This window comes from Nematostella vectensis, chromosome 6 (genome assembly GCF_932526225.1).
Source record: "Nematostella vectensis chromosome 6, jaNemVect1.1, whole genome shotgun sequence".
Classification (NCBI taxonomy): Eukaryota; Metazoa; Cnidaria; class Anthozoa; order Actiniaria; family Edwardsiidae; genus Nematostella; species Nematostella vectensis.
This window is the reverse complement of record NC_064039.1, coordinates 12,416,455-12,436,474: the sequence shown is the minus strand read 5'-3', so window position 1 is coordinate 12,436,474 and position 20,020 is coordinate 12,416,455. Positions and strand designations below refer to the sequence as shown.

At 42.9% G+C, this 20,020-nt stretch overlaps 1 protein-coding gene across 2 annotated transcripts; it reads left to right on the top strand.

Annotated features, from left to right (window-relative positions):
* Positions 1–684: 684 nt before the first annotated feature.
* On the top strand, positions 685–15,419 carry LOC5520934 (solute carrier family 23 member 1). 2 transcript variants are annotated; one of them, XM_048729489.1, is made up of 12 exons: positions 685–789; positions 4,052–4,210; positions 7,935–8,092; positions 8,167–8,258; positions 8,482–8,555; positions 9,160–9,316; positions 9,920–9,944; positions 10,422–10,542; positions 11,149–11,305; positions 12,834–13,087; positions 13,929–14,202; positions 14,598–15,419. In XM_048729489.1, the coding sequence occupies exons 2-12, from the start codon at positions 4,058–4,060 to the stop codon at positions 14,960–14,962; spliced, it is 1,830 nt and encodes a 609-aa protein (XP_048585446.1). In that variant the 5' UTR covers positions 685–789; positions 4,052–4,057; the 3' UTR covers positions 14,963–15,419. The 2 variants fall into 2 exon arrangements, with proteins under 2 accessions (XP_048585446.1, XP_032222025.2); XM_032366134.2 differs by lacking the exon at positions 685–789 and having other exon boundaries at positions 4,052–4,182.
* The last annotated feature ends 4,601 nt before the right edge of the window (positions 15,420–20,020 follow it).

Here is a 20,020-nt window from a genome sequence, read left to right as displayed (position 1 = left end):
ACCTAGAAATAGAAAAAGACGTGTACGAAAGACCATATAAAAAAGTTTAACCAAGGCTATGTCGACTATGCCTACCAAATGAGGACATCGAAGACGAAGCGCATTTTATCCTTCATTGCAAACAATACAACAAACTGCACAACGATCTGTTTAATGATATTATACATGGGTTCACCTTCTGGTCCGAGGCCCGAAAATCCAATATCATATTTTCACCGACAAATGCGATGGTTGCTTTGTCCTCAGAGCCTCTGCCTCTCTGGAAAACCCTATGACTTCTAGCGATGCTAAAAAAAAAACGCTAAAATATATCACTTGCCTTCGCAAATTCTTGATGCTTGCCAAATTTAATTGATTTAAACAATTTGCTGTCGTGTATCATATACACATATTTCAAATAAGGTTGCACTCGAGAATCTATGTGTCGTAACCCGCGGTGGTTCATGGGTAGCGTTTTAACGGCTGATTTCTTGTATCTGAAAGCTATGTGAATGATCATAAGAACATGAACAAGAACTCTACACCTTTGGAAACCTGGATTTGTATTTTATTTACGCTTATTTGTTTAATTACTTGATACCCATGAATCACTGCGGGTTACGATACACACATTCTCCGAGTACAACCTTATTTGAAATAGGTGTATATTAAAAAGGAGTTGAGACTTACTTGTATTTTCAACGAACGCTAAGCCTTCTGGGATCAACGTGACGTCACTAGTCATTGAAGCAAATATCTAGTACTGGAGAAGTCGTGTTCCCATGACCGGTGTTGTTATCAAGCTCTCAGGTGAGATATTTCCTTTGTGTTACTTTGATTATCGCTTTATAAAGAAGTGAATGTTATGGATTAGGGGCTAGAATTATCATCGCACGGACTTTAACAAGCTTTTAGTTTGTTTTAATTGTCACGGAAAGTACATGTTAACACCTCAATTCTGCGATGATATTCGACTCGACAATTATGAAAAAACATTTAAAAAGAGGTGAAGCTTACAGCTTATGGGGAAGACAAACATCGCACTGATGTCAAACAAGCTTTTAGAATTGTCGCCGACTGTGTTATGTACCCTGCAAGCAATCATAGAAAAATGTGTGCGCGCTCCTCGCCCTGTTATCGCATGGTAACATCTTTGATCTGCGATAATATTCGAACCGGCAGCTATGACAAAAAATTATAAAGAGCTGAAGTTTACGGTTTATGGGGAAAAGGTAATCACAGGAACTTCAACAGGCTTTTACAAAATTGTCACCGAATGTGCGTGTGGCCAAGTACCCTTGTCAGGCCAAACATTATGAAAAATGTCTACGCGCTTTCACCACTATCATTTGCATATTGACATCTTTATTCTGCGATGATATTCGACTAGGCAATTATGATAAAAAGATTTATAAAGAGTTGAAGGCTCCATTTTATTGGGGTGAAAGTCATCGCACAGTATCCAACAAGCTTTAAGAATTTTCGCAGGCTGCGTATGTACCAAGAATAAAGGAAATTTCTACACTCTCTTGCCAATTTTAATCTCATGTTAACGACTTTATTTCGCGATATTCGACTCGGTAAATGTCGCCCCCCCCCCCCCCCCCCCCCCCCCTTACTCCATTTGGCTCAGTCCTTGTCTAAACGAGGCTAAAAGTTTTTCGGGATGTCAGGTGACGGACTATCCAAAGAACTTGACATTAGCTAGCGACTACAAAAAGCGACTGTTTTATCCTCCAGATGATAATTGGATTTACTTCTTTGAACAGTTCAAATGCAATGAACCACCAAACAAATAACGTGCGTTTACACTTGATATATTTTTTAAGTGTTTGCAATACTTGCCGAAACGCACGAGGGAGCATTCATTATTTATAGGGGGAGGGCTACTATATTGGGGGTGGGGGGTCGCTAGGATTTGAAGGTGGGCCTAGATTTTTGAACCAAGATTTGGGGGGGGGGCCATATTTTTTGAACAAGTATATTTTGATCAATTTGCGGGCCTCATGAAATTCAACATTTATTCCTGGGGATAATCCCCAATACATGGGCTCAAGATATGCTCTCTTGATCTGATCAAACTGCTGTACGAATAATACTTGGTGACATTTCAGTAATAATCTACCATAGTGTGGAACGCAGAGCTAGGGCACAGTCCTCTTAATTACAAATGATAACAACAACATGCCAGAGCGCGTATACAGGCTGAGCTAAATGTTGTTTAGTTCTTCAGTCATAGCATCGCTTCATGTACGGCTCTCCAAATGAACTTTCCCAATAAGCACCCGTGCCCGATGTGCCCGTCATCTAAAGACGATCCGTCATCTTCGTCTCCGTCATCTCCTTCGTCTCTGTCATCTCCTATCATTATCTTCTCTGCCATCTCCATCATTATCTTCTTCGTCTTCATCTTCTACTTCTCTTCCCTGCACTTTCCGGACATATTTCCTTAGTAGAATTTTATTTCCCACTGTCATTCAGCAAATGGAGCTTTTCAGATTGCAGGTTTTGTAGTCATCTCTTCTCGCGTTTCCCTAGGTTTGCGAGAACCTCTTCGTCTAGATCGTGCGTTTAGTCCTGATAGCATCATCATACTCGACAGACGGAGAGATTTTCTTCAGCTTTGAAGTTCGGCACGTTTTCCGGGCAGCAGCCTGGTGCCTGTTTTGGTTGCGTTCTCGCGATTTTCTTTTTGTTGGGGCAGAAAACTGTTTCACCCTAAGAACGTGTCAAGAACATGTCGTATTTGGAAAGCGAGAGCGCTATACAAAGACCAATAAAAGTTTGCAGAGCCTAAGTTGTTGGATAAACCTTTTTTAGGGGTTATATTTTTGGTTACTTTTTGAGGGGAGGGTCGGTATTTTTTTAGCTTAGATTTGGGGGAGGTTTGCGATTTTTGTAATGAGAAAATAATGGCAAAAGTAGCCCCCCCCCCCCCCCCCCCCGATGCATAATAACTGCTCCCTAAACACGATCTCATTTGGTCACTTCGAGTATATTTAATCTCAAGGTTTTTCGCCCGTATCCGATTCCTTTTGACATGAAATGTTCTTTAAGGAGGTACCATTAGAAATGTGAAGGAGGAGGGGGGGGGGTGGTTAAGGAACGAACCAGACGGAAAAAATGCATACTGTCACGCAACTCCCGTCACGCGACTAGAGTTAGGGACACGTAATTCCAAGAATACTTCCACGAATACAAAAGATTTCCACAGCATCAAAACCATTGCCAAGAACCATTTCCAACACCTCCTGATGAATGTGTGATTCTTATTAGTCTTAGGAAACCAGTTGCTCTTTTCTCATATAAATTTAACCCGGGTTCTCCACCAGATTGTCACAGGGGATTTATGATACAACGTAGGACAAGATAGGACACCATTAATTTGATGTTTTGCTTTATTTCCTCGTAGAACTCCCCTCTGGTCGTCTGCTATCTCTATCTCTTACTAAACCTCAGTCAGGATATGTTCAATGTGACTCTGACTCTATCTACGTTAGAAAAAATAATGCACGTCTTGGAGCAAGAAAAAAAATCGTGTAATGCAAGACAGAAGAAACCTCCCCACCCCCCACCCCCTCCCACCTTTTCTAGTGGGGGAAGAGTGGTCATCACTATACTACACATGCAGACGATTACATAACTAAGCCATTGATTTATCATAACTAAGCCATTGATTTATCATAACTAAGCCATTGATTTATCATAACTAAGCCATTGATTTATCATAACTAAGCCATTGATTTATCATAACTAAACCATTGATTTATCATAACTAAGCCATTGATTTATCATAACTAAGTCATTGATTTATCATAACTAAGCCATTGATTTATCATAACTAAGCCATTGATTTATCATAACTAAGCCATTGATTTATCATAACTAAGCCATTGATTGATCATAACTAAGCCATTGATTTATCATTTTTTCTTATTCTGATCCGTTTTGCGACTATTTGTTTTGGAAAGATCAGTTTAATAATAATTTAATTAGGCCTTATGACCAAAATTGATGGCAATCTTTTAAGTAACAATTCGCAAATGACCAACATGCTTTTATGCGTTTCTAGGGGAAAATGGACAAGTCTAATACACAACCCCAAAACAACTCTAATACACCGAGTCCGAGCAATGAAATACAGGCCGAGAAGCGAAGGAATGCTTTCGGTCTCACATATGCCGTGGATGAAAACCCGCCATGGTACGCGTGTATTGTTCTCGGTTTTCAGGTAATATTGGATTATTCTACGACTGTAGTCCCACTACTTGTTAAGCATACCCTTTAGACCCGGTCCGTACTCATTAAGGCATACACCACAGACCCGGTCCGTACTCACTTAGGCATACAGCACAGACCCGGTCCGTACTCACTTAGGCATACCCTATACACTCGGTCCGTACTCACTCAGGCATACCCTATACACTCGGTCCGTACTCACTTAGCCATACCCTATACACTCGGTCCGTACTCACTTAGGCATGCCCTATACACTCGGTCCGTACACACTTAGGCGTACCCTATACACTCGGTCCGTACACACTTAGGCGTACCCTATACACTCTGTGCGTACTCACTTAAGCATGCCCTATACACTCGGTCCGTACTCACTTAGGCATACCCTATACACTCGGTCCGTACTCACTTATAGGCATACCCTATACACTCGGTCCGTACTCACTTAGACATACCCTATACACTCGGTCCGTACACACTTAGGCATACCCTATACACTCGGTCCGTACACACTTAGGCATACCCTATACACTCGGTCCGTACTCACTTAGACATACCCTATACACTCGGTCCGTACTCACTTAGGCATACCCTATACACTCGGTCCGTACTCACCTAGGCATACCCTATACACTCGGTCCGTACTCACTTAGACATACCCTATACACTCGGTCCCTACACACTTAGGCATACCCTATACACTCGGTCCGTACTCACTTAGGCATACCCTATACACTCGGTCCGTACTCACTTATAGGCATACCCTATACACTCGGTCCGTACTCACTTATAGGCATACCCTATACACTCGGTCCGTACTCACTTAGACATACCCTATACACTCGGTCCGTACTCACTTAGGCATACCCTATACACTCGGTCCGTACTCACTTAGGCATACCCTATACACTCGGTCCGTACACACTTAGGCATACCCTATACACTCGGTCCGTACTCACTTAGGCATGCCCTATACACTCGGTCCGTACACACTTAGGCGTACCCTATACACTCGGTCCGTACACACTTAGGCGTACCCTATACACTCTGTGCGTACTCACTTAAGCATGCCCTATACACTCGGTCCGTACTCACTTAGGCATACCCTATACACTCGGTCCGTACTCACTTATAGGCATACCCTATACACTCGGTCCGTACTCACTTAGACATACCCTATACACTCGGTCCGTACACACTTAGGCATACCCTATACACTCGGTCCGTACACACTTAGGCATACCCTATACACTCGGTCCGTACTCACTTAGACATACCCTATACACTCGGTCCGTACTCACTTAGGCATACCCTATACACTCGGTCCGTACTCACCTAGGCATACCCTATACACTCGGTCCGTACTCACTTAGACATACCCTATACACTCGGTCCCTACACACTTAGGCATACCCTATACACTCGGTCCGTACTCACTTAGGCATACCCTATACACTCGGTCCGTAATCACTCAGGCATACCCTATACACTCGGTCCGTACTCACTTAGGCATACCCTATACACTCGGTCCGTACTCACTTAGCCATACCCTATACACTCGGTCCGTACACACTTAGGCATACCCTATACACTCGGTCCGTACTCACTCAGGCATACCCTATACACTCGGTCCGTACTCACTTAGGCATACCCTATACACTCGGTCCGTACTCACTTAGCCATACCCTATACACTCGGTCCGTACTCACTTAGGCATACCCTATACACTCGGTCCGTACTCACTCAGGCATACCCTATACACTCGGTCCGTACTCACTTAGACATACCCTATACACTCGGTCCGTACACACTTAGGCATACCCTATACACTCGGTCCGTACTCACTTAGGCACACCCTATACACTCGGTCCGTACTCACTTAGGCATACACTCGGTCCGTACTCACTTAGGCATACTCTATACACTCGGTCCGTACTCACTTATTCATACCCTATACACTCGGTCCGTATTCACTTAGGCATACCCTATACACTCGGTCCGTACACACTTAAGCATACCCTATACACTCGGTCCGTACTCACTTAGGCATACCCTATACACTCGGTCCGTACTCACTTAGACATACCCTATACACTCGGTCCGTACTCACTTAGCCATACCCTATACACTCGGTCCGTACTCACTTAGGCACACCCTATACACTCGGTCCGTACTCACTTAGGCATACCCTATACACTTGGTCCGTACTCATTTAGGCATACCCTATACACTCGGTCCGTACTCACTTAGGCATACACTCGGTCCGTACTCACTTAGGCATACCCTATACACTTGGTCCGTACTCACTTAGGCATACACTCGGTCCGTACTCACTTAGGCATGCCCTATACACTTGGTTCGTACTCACTTAGACATACCCTATACACTCGGTCCGTACACACTTAGGCATACCCTATACACTCGGTCCGTACTCACTCAGGCATACCCTATACACTCGGTCCGTACTCACTTAGGCATACCCTATACACTCGGTCCGTACTCACTTAGCCATACCCTATACACTCGGTCCGTACTCACTTAGGCATACCCTATACACTCGGTCCGTACTCACTCAGGCATACCCAATACACTCGGTCCGTACTCACTTAGACATACCCTATACACTCGGTCCGTACACACTTAGGCATACCCTATACACTCGGTCCGTACTCACTTAGGCACACCCTATACACTCGGTCCGTACTCACTTAGGCATACACTCGGTCCGTACTCACTTAGGCATACTCTATACACTCGGTCCGTACTCACTTATTCATACCCTATACACTCGGTCCGTATTCACTTAGGCATACCCTATACACTCGGTCCGTACACACTTAAGCATACCCTATACACTCGGTCCGTACTCACTTAGGCATACCCTATACACTCGGTCCGTACTCACTTAGACATACCCTATACACTCGGTCCGTACTCACTTAGCCATACCCTATACACTCGGTCCGTACTCACTTAGGCACACCCTATACACTCGGTCCGTACTCACTTAGGCATACCCTATACACTTGGTCCGTACTCATTTAGGCATACCCTATACACTCGGTCCGTACTCACTTAGGCATACACTCGGTCCGTACTCACTTAGGCATACCCTATACACTTGGTCCGTACTCACTTAGGCATACACTCGGTCCGTACTCACTTAGGCATGCCCTATACACTTGGTTCGTACTCACTTAGGCATACCCTGTACACTCGGTCCTTACTCACTTTGACATACCCTATACACTCTGTCCGTACTCACTTAGTCATACCCTATAAACTTGGTCCGTACACACTTAGGCATAAACTCGGTCCGTACTCACTTAGGCATACCCTATACACTCGGTCCGTACTCACTTAGGCATACCCTATACACTCGGTCCGTACTCACTTAGGCATACCCTATACACTCTGTCCGTACTCACTTATTCATACCCTATACACTCGGTCCGTACTCACTTAGACATACCCTATACACTCGGTCCGTACACACTTAGGCATACCCTATACACTCGGTCCGTACACACTTAGGCATACCCTATACACTCGGTCCGTACTCACTTATTCGTACCCTATACACTCGGTCCGTACTCATTTAGGCGTACGCTATGGACTCGGTCAGTATACTTGTTTATGTATACCCTGTTAGGCCCGGTCCGTGCCCATTTAGGAATACCATGCCCGTCTCTAATACTGCGTTATTTATCGTATTGCAGCATTACCTTACGATGTTGGGCGGAACTCTTACCATTCCATTCATCTTGAGTGGACCGATGGGCTTCTCCAACAACCCTCTAGTCGTCGCGGAGGTTCTCTCTACTATGTTTTTCGTCTCGGGCATCACCACTCTTTTGCAGACCACATTAGGCGTCAGGTAAACAAAAAAATTCCTATTACCACTTGGAGCCAGTCAACGGCACCATGCCTCCCCTCCTCTTTGCTTTGTAGGTTGCCAATCATCCAAGGAGGGTCATTCTCCTTCTTGGCGCCGACTTTTGCCATCTTGTCGCTCCCGCAGTTCAAGTGTCCAGCGGGTACAGGTAACTGACACATCATGAAGCTATAATACAGAACGAATCTACTAGAGAACTAGTTTTTTTTTTTCGCTTACTATCCTGAAAAAAATAGCCCGCCCTAATTGAAGTCCGAAGAAGAAAGATCAAATTCAAAGTAGTCTGACACATCGCTTCGTAATAAGAACAGAGAAGGTGTGTTTTAGAATCGCTACATTTTATGGCATCATGTTTTAATTTTGCTGTTCAGTTACAGGTGAATTAAACATATCATCTAACGCAACAACGGTCGACAGCGGCGATTGGAGAATACGCATGCGCGAGGTAACTATGTGACCCCGACATGTTATTTACTTTCCGGATTTGCCGACATTTTACCCTTCATTTTACGACACCCAGTCCGAGTGCAAGTGATGACCTTAGATATTTTTAATCAAATGCGGTCTATAGGGTATTAAACCTCATTCAAGGAATGTTATTTTCATGTTCTGTTTTCACATGCATACACCTATTTCAATAAAGGTTGTCAGCGCGAACGGCAAATAGCAATTGCCAAATGGAAGTTCTACGACCTAAAGGTGTTTATGGGTAGTAATTATTTTTTTTAAAAGGTGATAAATAAACTCAAGCGATGCCAGAACAATACATTGATTATATTAGATGAATATTCGTATGTTTTATTCATTTTTTTCTTTTGAATTATAAACGGGTACGTAGAACCGCCATTTGTCAATCGCTATTTGCCGTTTGCACTGACAACGTTTTTGAAATAGGTGAAATAGGTTCATAAAAGAGTGGTAGATCCAATTCTTCGATATTTCATTGGGAACCGTTGTCTCTCTTTAGGCGAACCGCCCTAGCAGCCACCAGTAACCGCCCTCTATCTAACCCTTTGTTTCTGTTTTCCTTTTCCTGTTTTCTTCCCCAGATCCAAGGTGCCATCATGATCTCCTCAATGTTCCAAATCTTCATCGGATTCTCAGGAATCGTGGGATTCCTGTTGCGCTTCATTGGACCAATCACAGTGGCACCTACGATCACTCTGATTGGCTTATCGCTATTCCATGTCGCTGCAGAGCATGCTGGTAAGACGCAGTCCACGGATTTCGTGTGTTATTTTTCGATGTTTTTCGCATGATATTTCTTTGCTTGCTTTTTCGTCATCACCATCAATATCATCATCATGACCACCATCATCATCATCTCTAACTATGTGCATGATGTTGGTACCCACTCGAAAACGCGCCAATTAATGCCCGAAATTCTGGAATAATTACGCTTTCAAATCTTTTTATTGAAAAACAATATGCTAAGGCTGTTAGACAGAGCCTTTCCGAAAGATTGAAATATAAATTTTGCTTTTGGTCAACGTAGCGGGCATTGCGAATGGCAGCAGGCCCGTCAACATCATCATCATCATCATCATCATCATCAGCAGCAGCAGCATCAGCATCATTATCATCATCATCATTATCATCATCATCATCATCATCATCATCATCATCATCATCATCATCATCATCAGCATCATCATCATCATCATCATCATCATCATCATCATCATCATCATCATCATCATCATCATCATCATCATTATCATCATCATCATTATTAACTAAATCTTCTCATTACTTCATGGTCTAAATACGATAACCAATGTTTTAAAAGTATCGTTTTGTTTTATACAGGCAATCATTGGGGAGTGGCTTTCACGTGAGTATACCTCAAGGGATGGACCGTTGATACCTGTAGGGGTGGTAACATGGCCAGGTTTTGTTGCCTGGTTGCTTGACTGAGACGAGCTAAGGCCAATTTCTATCGAATTTGGCTTCTTAAATTGTTTACCTAGAAGATTTTAAGCTTATTACTCGATATTGTTTCCTTGCTAATTCGTCGATATCAAGTAAAAACACGATTAAAGGAATAAAACACCGTGAATACATAAAATCCATATCAAAAATGATTTATGATAACAGCATTAGCATGTCAATCTTGGTACCAGCCTACTTCCAGGCTTCCCTTCCCCGACTTCTTTTTTGGTCCCCATGTGCTTGGTAAGTGTGTGACGTCAGGTTCTCCCCATCCCCTCCTCTTTACGGGCAACCACAGGGATCCTAAACAACAGGGGATATGCTGCTCTGGCTCTAAGTGTGAACAGAGGATTTGCTTTAATTATTTTTGTCTGTATAGGACGGTGGCGTTGATAACCATCTTCTCTCAGATGCTTACCAACATCGAGGTGCCCCTGCCGGGCTACAGGTTCAAGAAAGGCTTCTTCGTCGCACACTCTCCGGTATTCAGGCTTTTTCCGGTGAGTTGAATACAGGGTTGAATATAAAACCCTAACCCCACTACTAAACCCAATAATTAAACAAACCTTAGCTACCACTAGTTGGAAGTTTACTGCAATACAGTAAAAAAAGCTTATAGTGTCAGAAACTATTATACTTAGGTAACGAAGACGGCAACGCGCGCGGAGACCCAGAAAATAGACCAGGCGTACATCCAGACATAAGATGCAGTCTGTCTGAGACATTTCAGCCCTTTTTCTTTTTCTTGAGTAAATATATTATTTCAGCTTTTGGATACTGCAAGCATCCGCTCTTCTCCTGACACATGGACTCGAGTATATTCTTACTAGCCGCCCTGAATTGCACAATGTCTTAGCCTGCGTAACAAGCGTTTCTGTAGAGTTTCAGCAGAAATAGACAGCGAGGAATATTGGTCGCGCGAAAAATGGGGCGAGCGCACAAAAAAGAAGGGGGAGGGGAGAGGGGGGAGGGAGGAAACTCTCTCACCCCATTCTTCGCGCGGCCACATTTTTCGCCCGAAACTCCACAGAAACGCTTGCTACGCAGGCTAACAATGTCTCAGATGTTAGAGAGTGAGAAAACAATTTTTTGATGTGTTTGTTCAGATCATTCTAGCAATCTTTGTATCGTGGATGATTTGCGCTATCGTCACGGCTGCGGGAGGATTCCCAGATGACCCTAAGAACCCAAACTTTCACGCGAGGACAGATGCGCGGACGATTGTTTTGCGAGAAAGTAAATGGTTCAGGTTCCCTTACCCAGGTAATGTGTTACAAACTCGATCTTCTAGGAGATAGTAACTGGTAGGGGTTCCCTTACCCAGTAATGTGTTACCAATCCCATATTCTGCCAGAGAGTCACCCTGGTTACCTCATCTTCTGCTAAAGAGTAATCACAGGTAGCCACAGGTAGTGATTTGAACCGACCGACTCATTTATCGTTAATAGAGAGTGCTACATTATGGAGTTGCTACTTTATGCTAGTATTCTTAATATGTTATGTGGGAGTGATAGAGTAAATTCTAAATTTCACCGAACAGCGCTTAACGGCCCCACATGCGCATTAAATCGCTTAAACATATAAATAATAGACACCTTCAAGTACTACATTAAATTGAATGGAATGTATTGCATTTTTATGGAAGAATATTATCGAATATTGGCATAAAGTAACAACTTAAAGAGTTTCTGAAATCAGTTTTAGTTTCACCGTCTAGCCTAACACTCCATCGACCTTTTCCCGAAAACCCCACGACTTTATAAAAAATTAGCAATTTTTGGCGTCTACTCTAGTAGATACCACTTAAAGTAACAATTAACGGTCAATGGGCCGGTCGCGGTTCAAATTACTCATTGACAGGGCTTGAGCTATCCGGGGAGTAACTGGTCCAGGTACCCTAAGCCAGGAAATATGACGTGTTAGAAACCCCATCTTCTTCCAGAAAGTAACTTAGTAACTCAGGTTACTGAGGCTGAGTAAGAAGGGAAGAATTGTAAAGCAGTATGAGAATTTAATGATTAAAATGGTATATTATTATACGCAGTGGCTATATGGCCGACAGTCGGGAAAGGTCCTAAATGCCCGACAGTTTCCAATTTATTCAAATAAGCCAGTAAATTGTCAGCCTAGTAAGTTCAAATTATCCTATATTTGTTTAGAAAGGGCAAGCGATTCTGAATTGAGCTTTGTTGTAGGAATTGAATGCTTTTTCTTGCTTGTATACACCATAAAATCGCTAATTTTGTTGAAACTTAAATTTTATTTGCTACAATAACACTAGTGTGCTTAGCAGCCGCTTTTAGAATAACACCGTCGGGAAAAGTGTTGATAGTATATACAAGCAAGGAAACATTAAATTCCGACAAAGAAAGCTCAATTCAGATTAGCGTGACTTACAAGGTTGACAATTTACTGTGATATTTTAGCAAATTGAGAACTACCGACATTTAGCAGTATACTGTAGAAAATTCTTAAGTGGCACTTAAATTACGATTTTATAGTGTACACAGGACGACAGAAAACATTCAATACCGACAACAAAGTTCAACTCAGATTCGCTTGCCCTTTCTAAAAAAAAATATAGAATACTTTGAACTTAGTAGGTCGACAATTAACTGTTTTTTTTTTAAATAAATTGAAAATAAAATAAACTGTCGGGCATTTAGTCAATTGTGGACCTTTCCCGACTGTCGGGCATATAGCCACTGCGATAATTATTTTTTATTGTTAGTGTTCACTTGGACCCTAAATAAATATATTCTAATGCATTAAATGTTGACTTGACTGACAGGTCAATGGGGCACGCCCACTGTTAGTGCCGCAGGGGTGTTTGGGATGCTGGCTGGTGTCTTGGCATCAATCATCGAGTCCATAGGCGACTACTACGCATGCTCTAGATTATGCGGAGCACCTCCTCCCCCTAAGCATGCCGTCAATCGCGGGATCGGTATGGAGGGCATTGGATGCCTCATCACCGGACTGTGGGGGAGTGGTAACGGGACAACGTCATACAGCACGAATATCGGGGCCCTTGGTATGACAAAGGTAGCAAAAATCTATGATCGTTCATTCACTTTAGGCAAAATGCATCGGTGGCAGTTAGTTGAAGGTTATTTTTGGTGGGACGGACCTACCAGCAGCAGCCAAACTCCTATAACATTTTCAATCAGCCCCGCATTTCACACGTTGGCAACACCTCTTCTTTCCCTTTTAAGTGTTAGTGCCAAATTTTAAAGGGACAACATTATGCTACAAAACTTCCAACAATTGTTTCATAGACAGAATGCTGGGCTTAAGCAGGGGGGCACTGGGGGCTTATAAGGAAATGACCACAAATGGCGTGGCTGTGCCCCCCCCTCCCAATATTTTCTTAATGTTTCTGTATTGTGTGTGGCCTGTTACGGCTCTGGAATGAGACATGTTTTACAGACCATTGCAATTTGAAATTTCAGTTTTAATTAGATTTCATATGGATTTCTGGAACTGTGTTCTTCCCCTTGCTTCGTCTTAATGTAACCTCGGATCCCTTGAACTCAAGCTTTTAACGAGAAATCTCAGGTTTTTGAGTCACCATTAGGAGTTATGTCATAGAGACATCCAAGGACCAAACTACGCTTACTCGTAAAGTCACTGTATTTCAGGTCCGAAGCGGATCTCGAAATACCGGGGACACTATACAGAGAAACTAGGAAAAGTTGGGGCACAGCCAAGCCCCTACTGGTCATTTCTTGATAATATCTTGGGATGGGGGGGATGGGACGCAGGTCCTCAGCCCCCCTTATAGGCGGTACCCAGCCTCCCCCCTTATAGTCGGTACCTCAGCCCCCCTCCCCCCTTATAGGCGGTACCGCACTGTTTCCTCTTACTCTGGTTATTGCATCATCAGGTTGGCAGTTTGCGTGTGATCCAGTTCGCAGGGATGATCCTAGTTGTCATGGGCGTGGTCGAAAAAATAGGTGCTCTTTTCACCACCGTACCTGGTCCCATTGTAGGCGGGGTCTTTATGGTGATGTTCGGGATAGTGGCTGCGGTGGGGATCTCCACCTTGCAGTTCGTCGATTTAAATTCGTCACGCAATCTCTTCATCATCGGATTGTCGCTGATGCTTGGCTTCGCGTTGCCATGGTATTTGGATAAGCATCCGGGTGCCATAGCCACAGGTAACTATGGCAACAAATACTGACATGATAGTATAGCTAATTTGGGGAGAAAATTATCAATAATTTGAGCGGAGAGGCGCGGCTACAAACCTAGAATAAACGCCCCTTGGTAAAAATAAGCGGCAAGCAAGGGAGGACTAGAGGAGGGATGGTGTGGGTTACAAGAAAACTAGGTAAGAAGAAAGTTAGAAATTTTTCGGTCTTTCAAAATGTCAAATCTTTCTAGGCATGGTAACATGCCCCAGACACAGATAACATGTGAGCTGTCTTGAGCCCCCGTTCACCACCCCTTCTCCGCCTTGCATTTTGACCTGGCCCCTCAAAACCTTAGTCTATCAGCTCCTCCTTGCTGCATTCCTTCTTCTGATCTGATCTTGAGGTTTGTTTCCTGACAGGTTCACGAGAGGTCGATCAGATCATCACTGTACTCTTGAAGACCAACATGGCGGTGGCAGGAATACTTGCACTCTTTCTGGACAATGCGATTCCAGGAACACCAGAAGAGCGAGGTATCAATAGATGGCGATCAGTTGTTACCCAGGAAGAAGATGAGAGTGGATCTCTTGCTTCAATCCACATCTATGACCTACCGTTTGGACTGAACCGCCTGAGCAAACTGCGAATTGCGAGATTTCTTCCGTTCCTACCGTACTATACAGCAGAAGAGAACATCCATGGAGAGAAGGGGGCTGTAGAAACAAACCAACTAGTTGTTAAAGGGGAGGGGGCGCGATACAGAAGCATTAAGGGGTCACACTAGCGCCATCCCTGAGCCTTACAGCCTCTTAGCCTTGCTCACAGGAGCAAAAAATGGCAAAGTTCAAATTGTAAGGTCGTGTTATATAGCTTATATTCGCTTGATTATTTGCATAGATGTTCCTTGTGTAATATAAAACAAAATAAGCTTTTGTATTTCTTGGTAGATAATCCGTTCTTGAGGTATTGCAAATTGCAAGACTCTTGATTTGTCTGAAATTGACCAATTTGGGCGAAATTGTTTCATGATTTATGGCAACTTTCCTCAATCATATCTCACGCACGGATCATCTACCAAAAATACTAATGCTTATTTTGTTTTATATTATGCAAGGAACTTCTAGGCAAAATATAAATGTAACCTAACACAACCTTACAATTTTAATTTTGCCATTTTTTGCTCCTGTCACTGTAGGAGAGTTTCCTGGTTTTATCGAATATAAAATCAAGCGCTCACCCCATGTTTTGCAGCCAAACTCTTGCCCCTTCCTTTTCCACTGAACTTCCACGAAATGCTTAAAATGAAGTGTTTCTTTGCGAATCACATGCCCATGACTGCGATTCACATGTTGATTGTGTTCCACAAATGTGTAGTTCCAGAAAATATCCATACCCCACCCTCATTGAGGGGATTGGAAATTCCGGGGGGGGGGGGGGGGGTTCAAACGCCCAGGAGTTTCCAGAGGGGAGGGGGGGGGTTAAAATGCCCTTTTTTTCATTAACAGTTACTGTATTTATTTTTTTCCGGGGGGTTGGAATTTCCAGAGGGTTGGGGGGGTCATACCTCCGCCCCCCCTCAATGGGGGGTATGGATATTATCAGGAACTACACAATGTACGGAATTTAAAGTGTAGTTAATGAGCATTCCAAATGAAAATACCTTTAAAAGAAAAAGTCGACAACAACGCAGATTTATGTTTTTTAGAACGATATTTCGGCAGGCCAATACCTGCCTTCTTCAGGTTATAAATGAGTTACAATGGCATGTTATAGCTAGTATATGTACAAAGTTCATTGATGATTAACTAACAAAAGGTAAAAATAGTAATTGAGTAAAGAGTGACTTATGGAAGATGGTAAATAGGGTGGTGTGGATTACTAAGTAGCTAAACTGTTTCTTCACGCCGGTTGAGGCCACCGGGTTCAAGAGTGCCAGCGCGGGCTATCACATAATGATGGCATCAACGCTTGTCACCACTTCCTTCGCACATGTAACACTAACCCCATCCCTGCAGGCACTATTTGTGATTTAATCCGCATGATCCTCTAAATGAACAACTTCTCCTTTAATGACAAACACTACCTCCAGAAGCATGGCACCGCAATGGGCACACGCATGGCACCCTCTTTCGCCTGTCTCTTTCTTGGTCTATTTGAAACCAACGCTTTGCGTGACGCCCCTTACAAACCCCATACGTGGTTAAGATACATCGACGATATTTTTGTTGTATGGACTGAGGGTCTAGACAAATTGAACGCTTTTGTAGATTATCTTAACAATCTACATCCCACCATTAAATTTACAAGCTCCCACTCCTACAATGTACCTTTTCTTGACGTTAATGTCTCCCTTTAAATAGTAAAATCGAAACTGACCTCTACTTCAAACCTACTGACAAACACCAACACCTTTTTTTTTCATCTTGCCATCCTCATCACACCAAAAAGGCTATCCCCTATAGCCTCGCCCTCCGTATTCGCCGCATTTGTTCTACAGAAGAAAGCTTTAATAACCGCTGCAATGAACTCACCAACTACCTCCTCAAGCGTGGCTATAAACCCGCTTTTCTCAAGAGACAAATCCTACGCGTTGCTAACATTTCCCGCATTGACGCCCTAATAATAACAACCACAAAAACTCCCGTCGCATCCCCTTTGTCACTACCTATAACCCTACACTACCTAACATCAACAACATAATCCGTAGAAACTACAACCTTCTACTCTCGTCTAAGCGATGCCATAAGGTTTTCACTGAGCCCCCTCTTGTCGCATTTCGCCGCTCACCTAACCTCCGCGACATCCTCGTTAAAGCCAAGCTACCTTCCGACCGCTCTCCCACCAACCAACCTCCCGGTGCTTTCCGTTGCGAAAAAAAAATGCCTAACCTGCCCCTATATTAGAACCGATGGCCTGACAAGCTACACATTTTTCTCAACAGGTGAAACACGACCTATAACCTCCCACATAACCTGCAATACTAAAAACGTGATTTACATGATTCAATGTAACCGCTGTAACCTTCAATATATTGGGGAAACTAAACGTAAATTAAAAGAACGCTTTAATGACCACCGCAGAACTGTAGACTCCCAATCTCGATCCATACCAACCCACGCCGCTGAACACTTCCTAAAACGTAACCACTCCGCTTCTGACATAGAGCTCATATCTATTGAAAAAATAAGAAATAACCGCGACTCCATCCGCAAAGCAAGAGAAGCCACACTGATAGCTCGCGCTGGCACTCTTGAACCCGGTGGCCTCAACCGGCGTGAAGAAACCGTTTAGCTACTTAGTAATCCACACCACCCTATTTACCATCTTCCATAAGTCATCCCTTACTCAATTACTATTTTTACCTTTTGCTAGCTAATCATCAATGAACTTTGTAAATATACTAGCTGTAACATGCCATTGTAACTCATTTATAACCTGAAGAAGGCAGGTATTGGCCTGCCGAAATATCGTTCTAAAAAACATAAATCTGCGTTGTTGTCGGCTTTTTCTTTTAAAGGTTTTACGGCAAAATGGTCGGGGGGCTTGCGGTACCGTGGTCAACAACCCTAGAATTGCATTGAGCATGTACATTAGAGAATGGAACAACAGCTTCATAGGTCGAAGAAGATGTTAGACAGAAGATGCCCGTTTGAATGAACAAAACATACTACTCGACGCGCAGGTAAGAAGTGTGTCTTTATTTTACAAGCGCTCATGTGCCTGATATATACAGGGTGGTGGATGAAAGGGGGGTGAATGAAGGGGGGGGGGGTAGTACTTAAAAATTACGGACCAACTTTTGCTTTATACAGCAATTCAATTTCACAAATCTCGTAGTTAAAGATAACGGTTATCACGAGCCACGGAATTGCGCGCACCTTGCATCGGTTTCACGGATCACGGAGAACCCCTTCGTTCCCGAACCCCCCACCCCAGTTCCCGTTTACTGCGATTTGTTCAAGGAAGACGCGTTTTCTTTGATTAATGACAGAATATTTTAAAACCCTACGAAAAACCAAAGATTTCATTTAAAGCTTTATCGCGAAAATTTTATGTCGGCTTTACGAGAGATTTGATCATAATTTTATACTTTGATATTTTTTGTTTATCCTATAGGAATATTTGAAATCTTGATTCGTTCGGTATTTGCTGGCAGCTAGCGAATGTCACCAGCACGAGAACACGAGAACATATCAAACATATTCCCCACGGATAGTGTCCTTCGTTTGCATTGCCTTACATGGACATTGATGCCCATATTTAGGAGAGCTAAAGTTTTTCCGCTCCCTGCTCTCCAGAAAATATGATGAAAAATGCTGATTCCTGTCAATCTGAAACTCGCTGTAAGAATTTGTCAAAAAATCCCTGCTTGGTCAAATTTTTATCGCACTCATCTTGAAAAGACCTTAGACCCAGGCCGCCAAGAAATTGACCGAGCGGGTTTGAAGGTCACCCAAATATTGATATCGACAGTAAAGGAGACAGGTGCATGATTTTATGGCACGCCATGGTACTAAAATACTAAATACTCACGCCATTACAGAGCCGTAGCAGACCAAGTATGATTTTTTTTTTTTGGGGGGGGGGGGGGGAGGGGCCACAGAACAGAAGAATTAAGAAAAGTGGGGGGGGGGGGGCACAACCACACCCATACTGGTCATTTTCTTATACTTTTAAGTATTGGAAGAACAAGAATTCCAGCAAACTCGCCAACAGATTATTGATGCATCTGCACCAACCTGTGGCTAACGACAGCCTTAAACCTTTGTGAGATATGCTATAAAGGGACACTAAAAGATCTTTGAGTAACCGCATACTGAAATGCTGTTTGCGACTTTTTTGGTATGGACACTAATACATTTAAACGTATGGAATGTGGCGTATAGTAAAAGGATACCCCCCTCTGTATGTAGACACCACCCCTTTTTGTAGTGCTGGTGGTATTAGTTGGCGTTACTTCATTTATCAGTTATTGTTCGTAAATATTCTTAGTCTTAAGAAAGAGGTCTAGCTTTTTTATAATACACGTCCATTTTGTAAATCACAAGCAATGTTAAAGTACTCTAGCAGAACCTGCCTCTTTTAGTGTGGTTAAAACTATTAGAAGTACAAAAAAGACATTTTGAAAACCATATGTTTTCTAAATGTAAATATATATTTGAGTGTGTTCCTCCCCGAACGATGCTCAATTACCTATAGTCTATTAGTCATAACAAGAACTCAGGCTAGAAGAAAAAAAAATCAGTTTTGCGAGGCGCCTGCGGTCAGTTAATCATTAGCCTAAACAATCTTCCCACCGCTAGCCTGCTCATCCACATCTCGTTATAAAGTGGAGTTTAAGGAACTGCAAAATTAATTTTCTCTATAAACAATGTTGTATTTTTAAAGGGCTTTAGCTGGATATTGCTTATTCGAAGGACTTGTCATTGCTATGGAAAAACATGGGATTTTACATGAAGACTTCGCGGGATTCGTGCTCGATGTTGTGCTTGCTCATAGCCAAAATACCATTTACCGTCTTCTCTTTGGATCCATGAACGCGAATCTTGGCTTCAAACGAAAAGGAACGTTTCTACAGGTCTTGCACGAGCTCTATAGCTCATTAAGTACGTTGAACGTAGGAGGAAAACCCAGCTATGACAACTTTGTGTTGACATTTCGTCTCAAAACGAGAGGTCACAAGGTCAGTGATAACGCTCAAGTGGTATTTACAAAAAAAATATCCAAAATATTTGCTTTTTATTTGCCCCAAATTTTTTTTGATTTCAAGTGTACCTGAAGTAATGGTGTATCCCGTAATTGTAATATTTTTTGTCTGATTCATGTACCAGATTAATTTTTT

What these genes read in the sequence shown, in the direction of transcription:
- LOC5520934 (XM_048729489.1), top strand. Translation starts at nt 4,058, where the DNA reads ATGGACAAGTCTAATACACAACCCCAAAACAACTCTAATACACCGAGT. An exon ending in CAAGTGTCCAGCGGGTACAG is followed by an intron (nt 8,259 to 8,481) that starts GTAACTGACACA and finishes TTTGCTGTTCAG; the next exon opens with TTACAGGTGAATTAAACATA. An exon ending in GTTCAGGTTCCCTTACCCAG is followed by an intron (nt 11,306 to 12,833) that starts GTAATGTGTTAC and finishes CTTGACTGACAG; the next exon opens with GTCAATGGGGCACGCCCACT.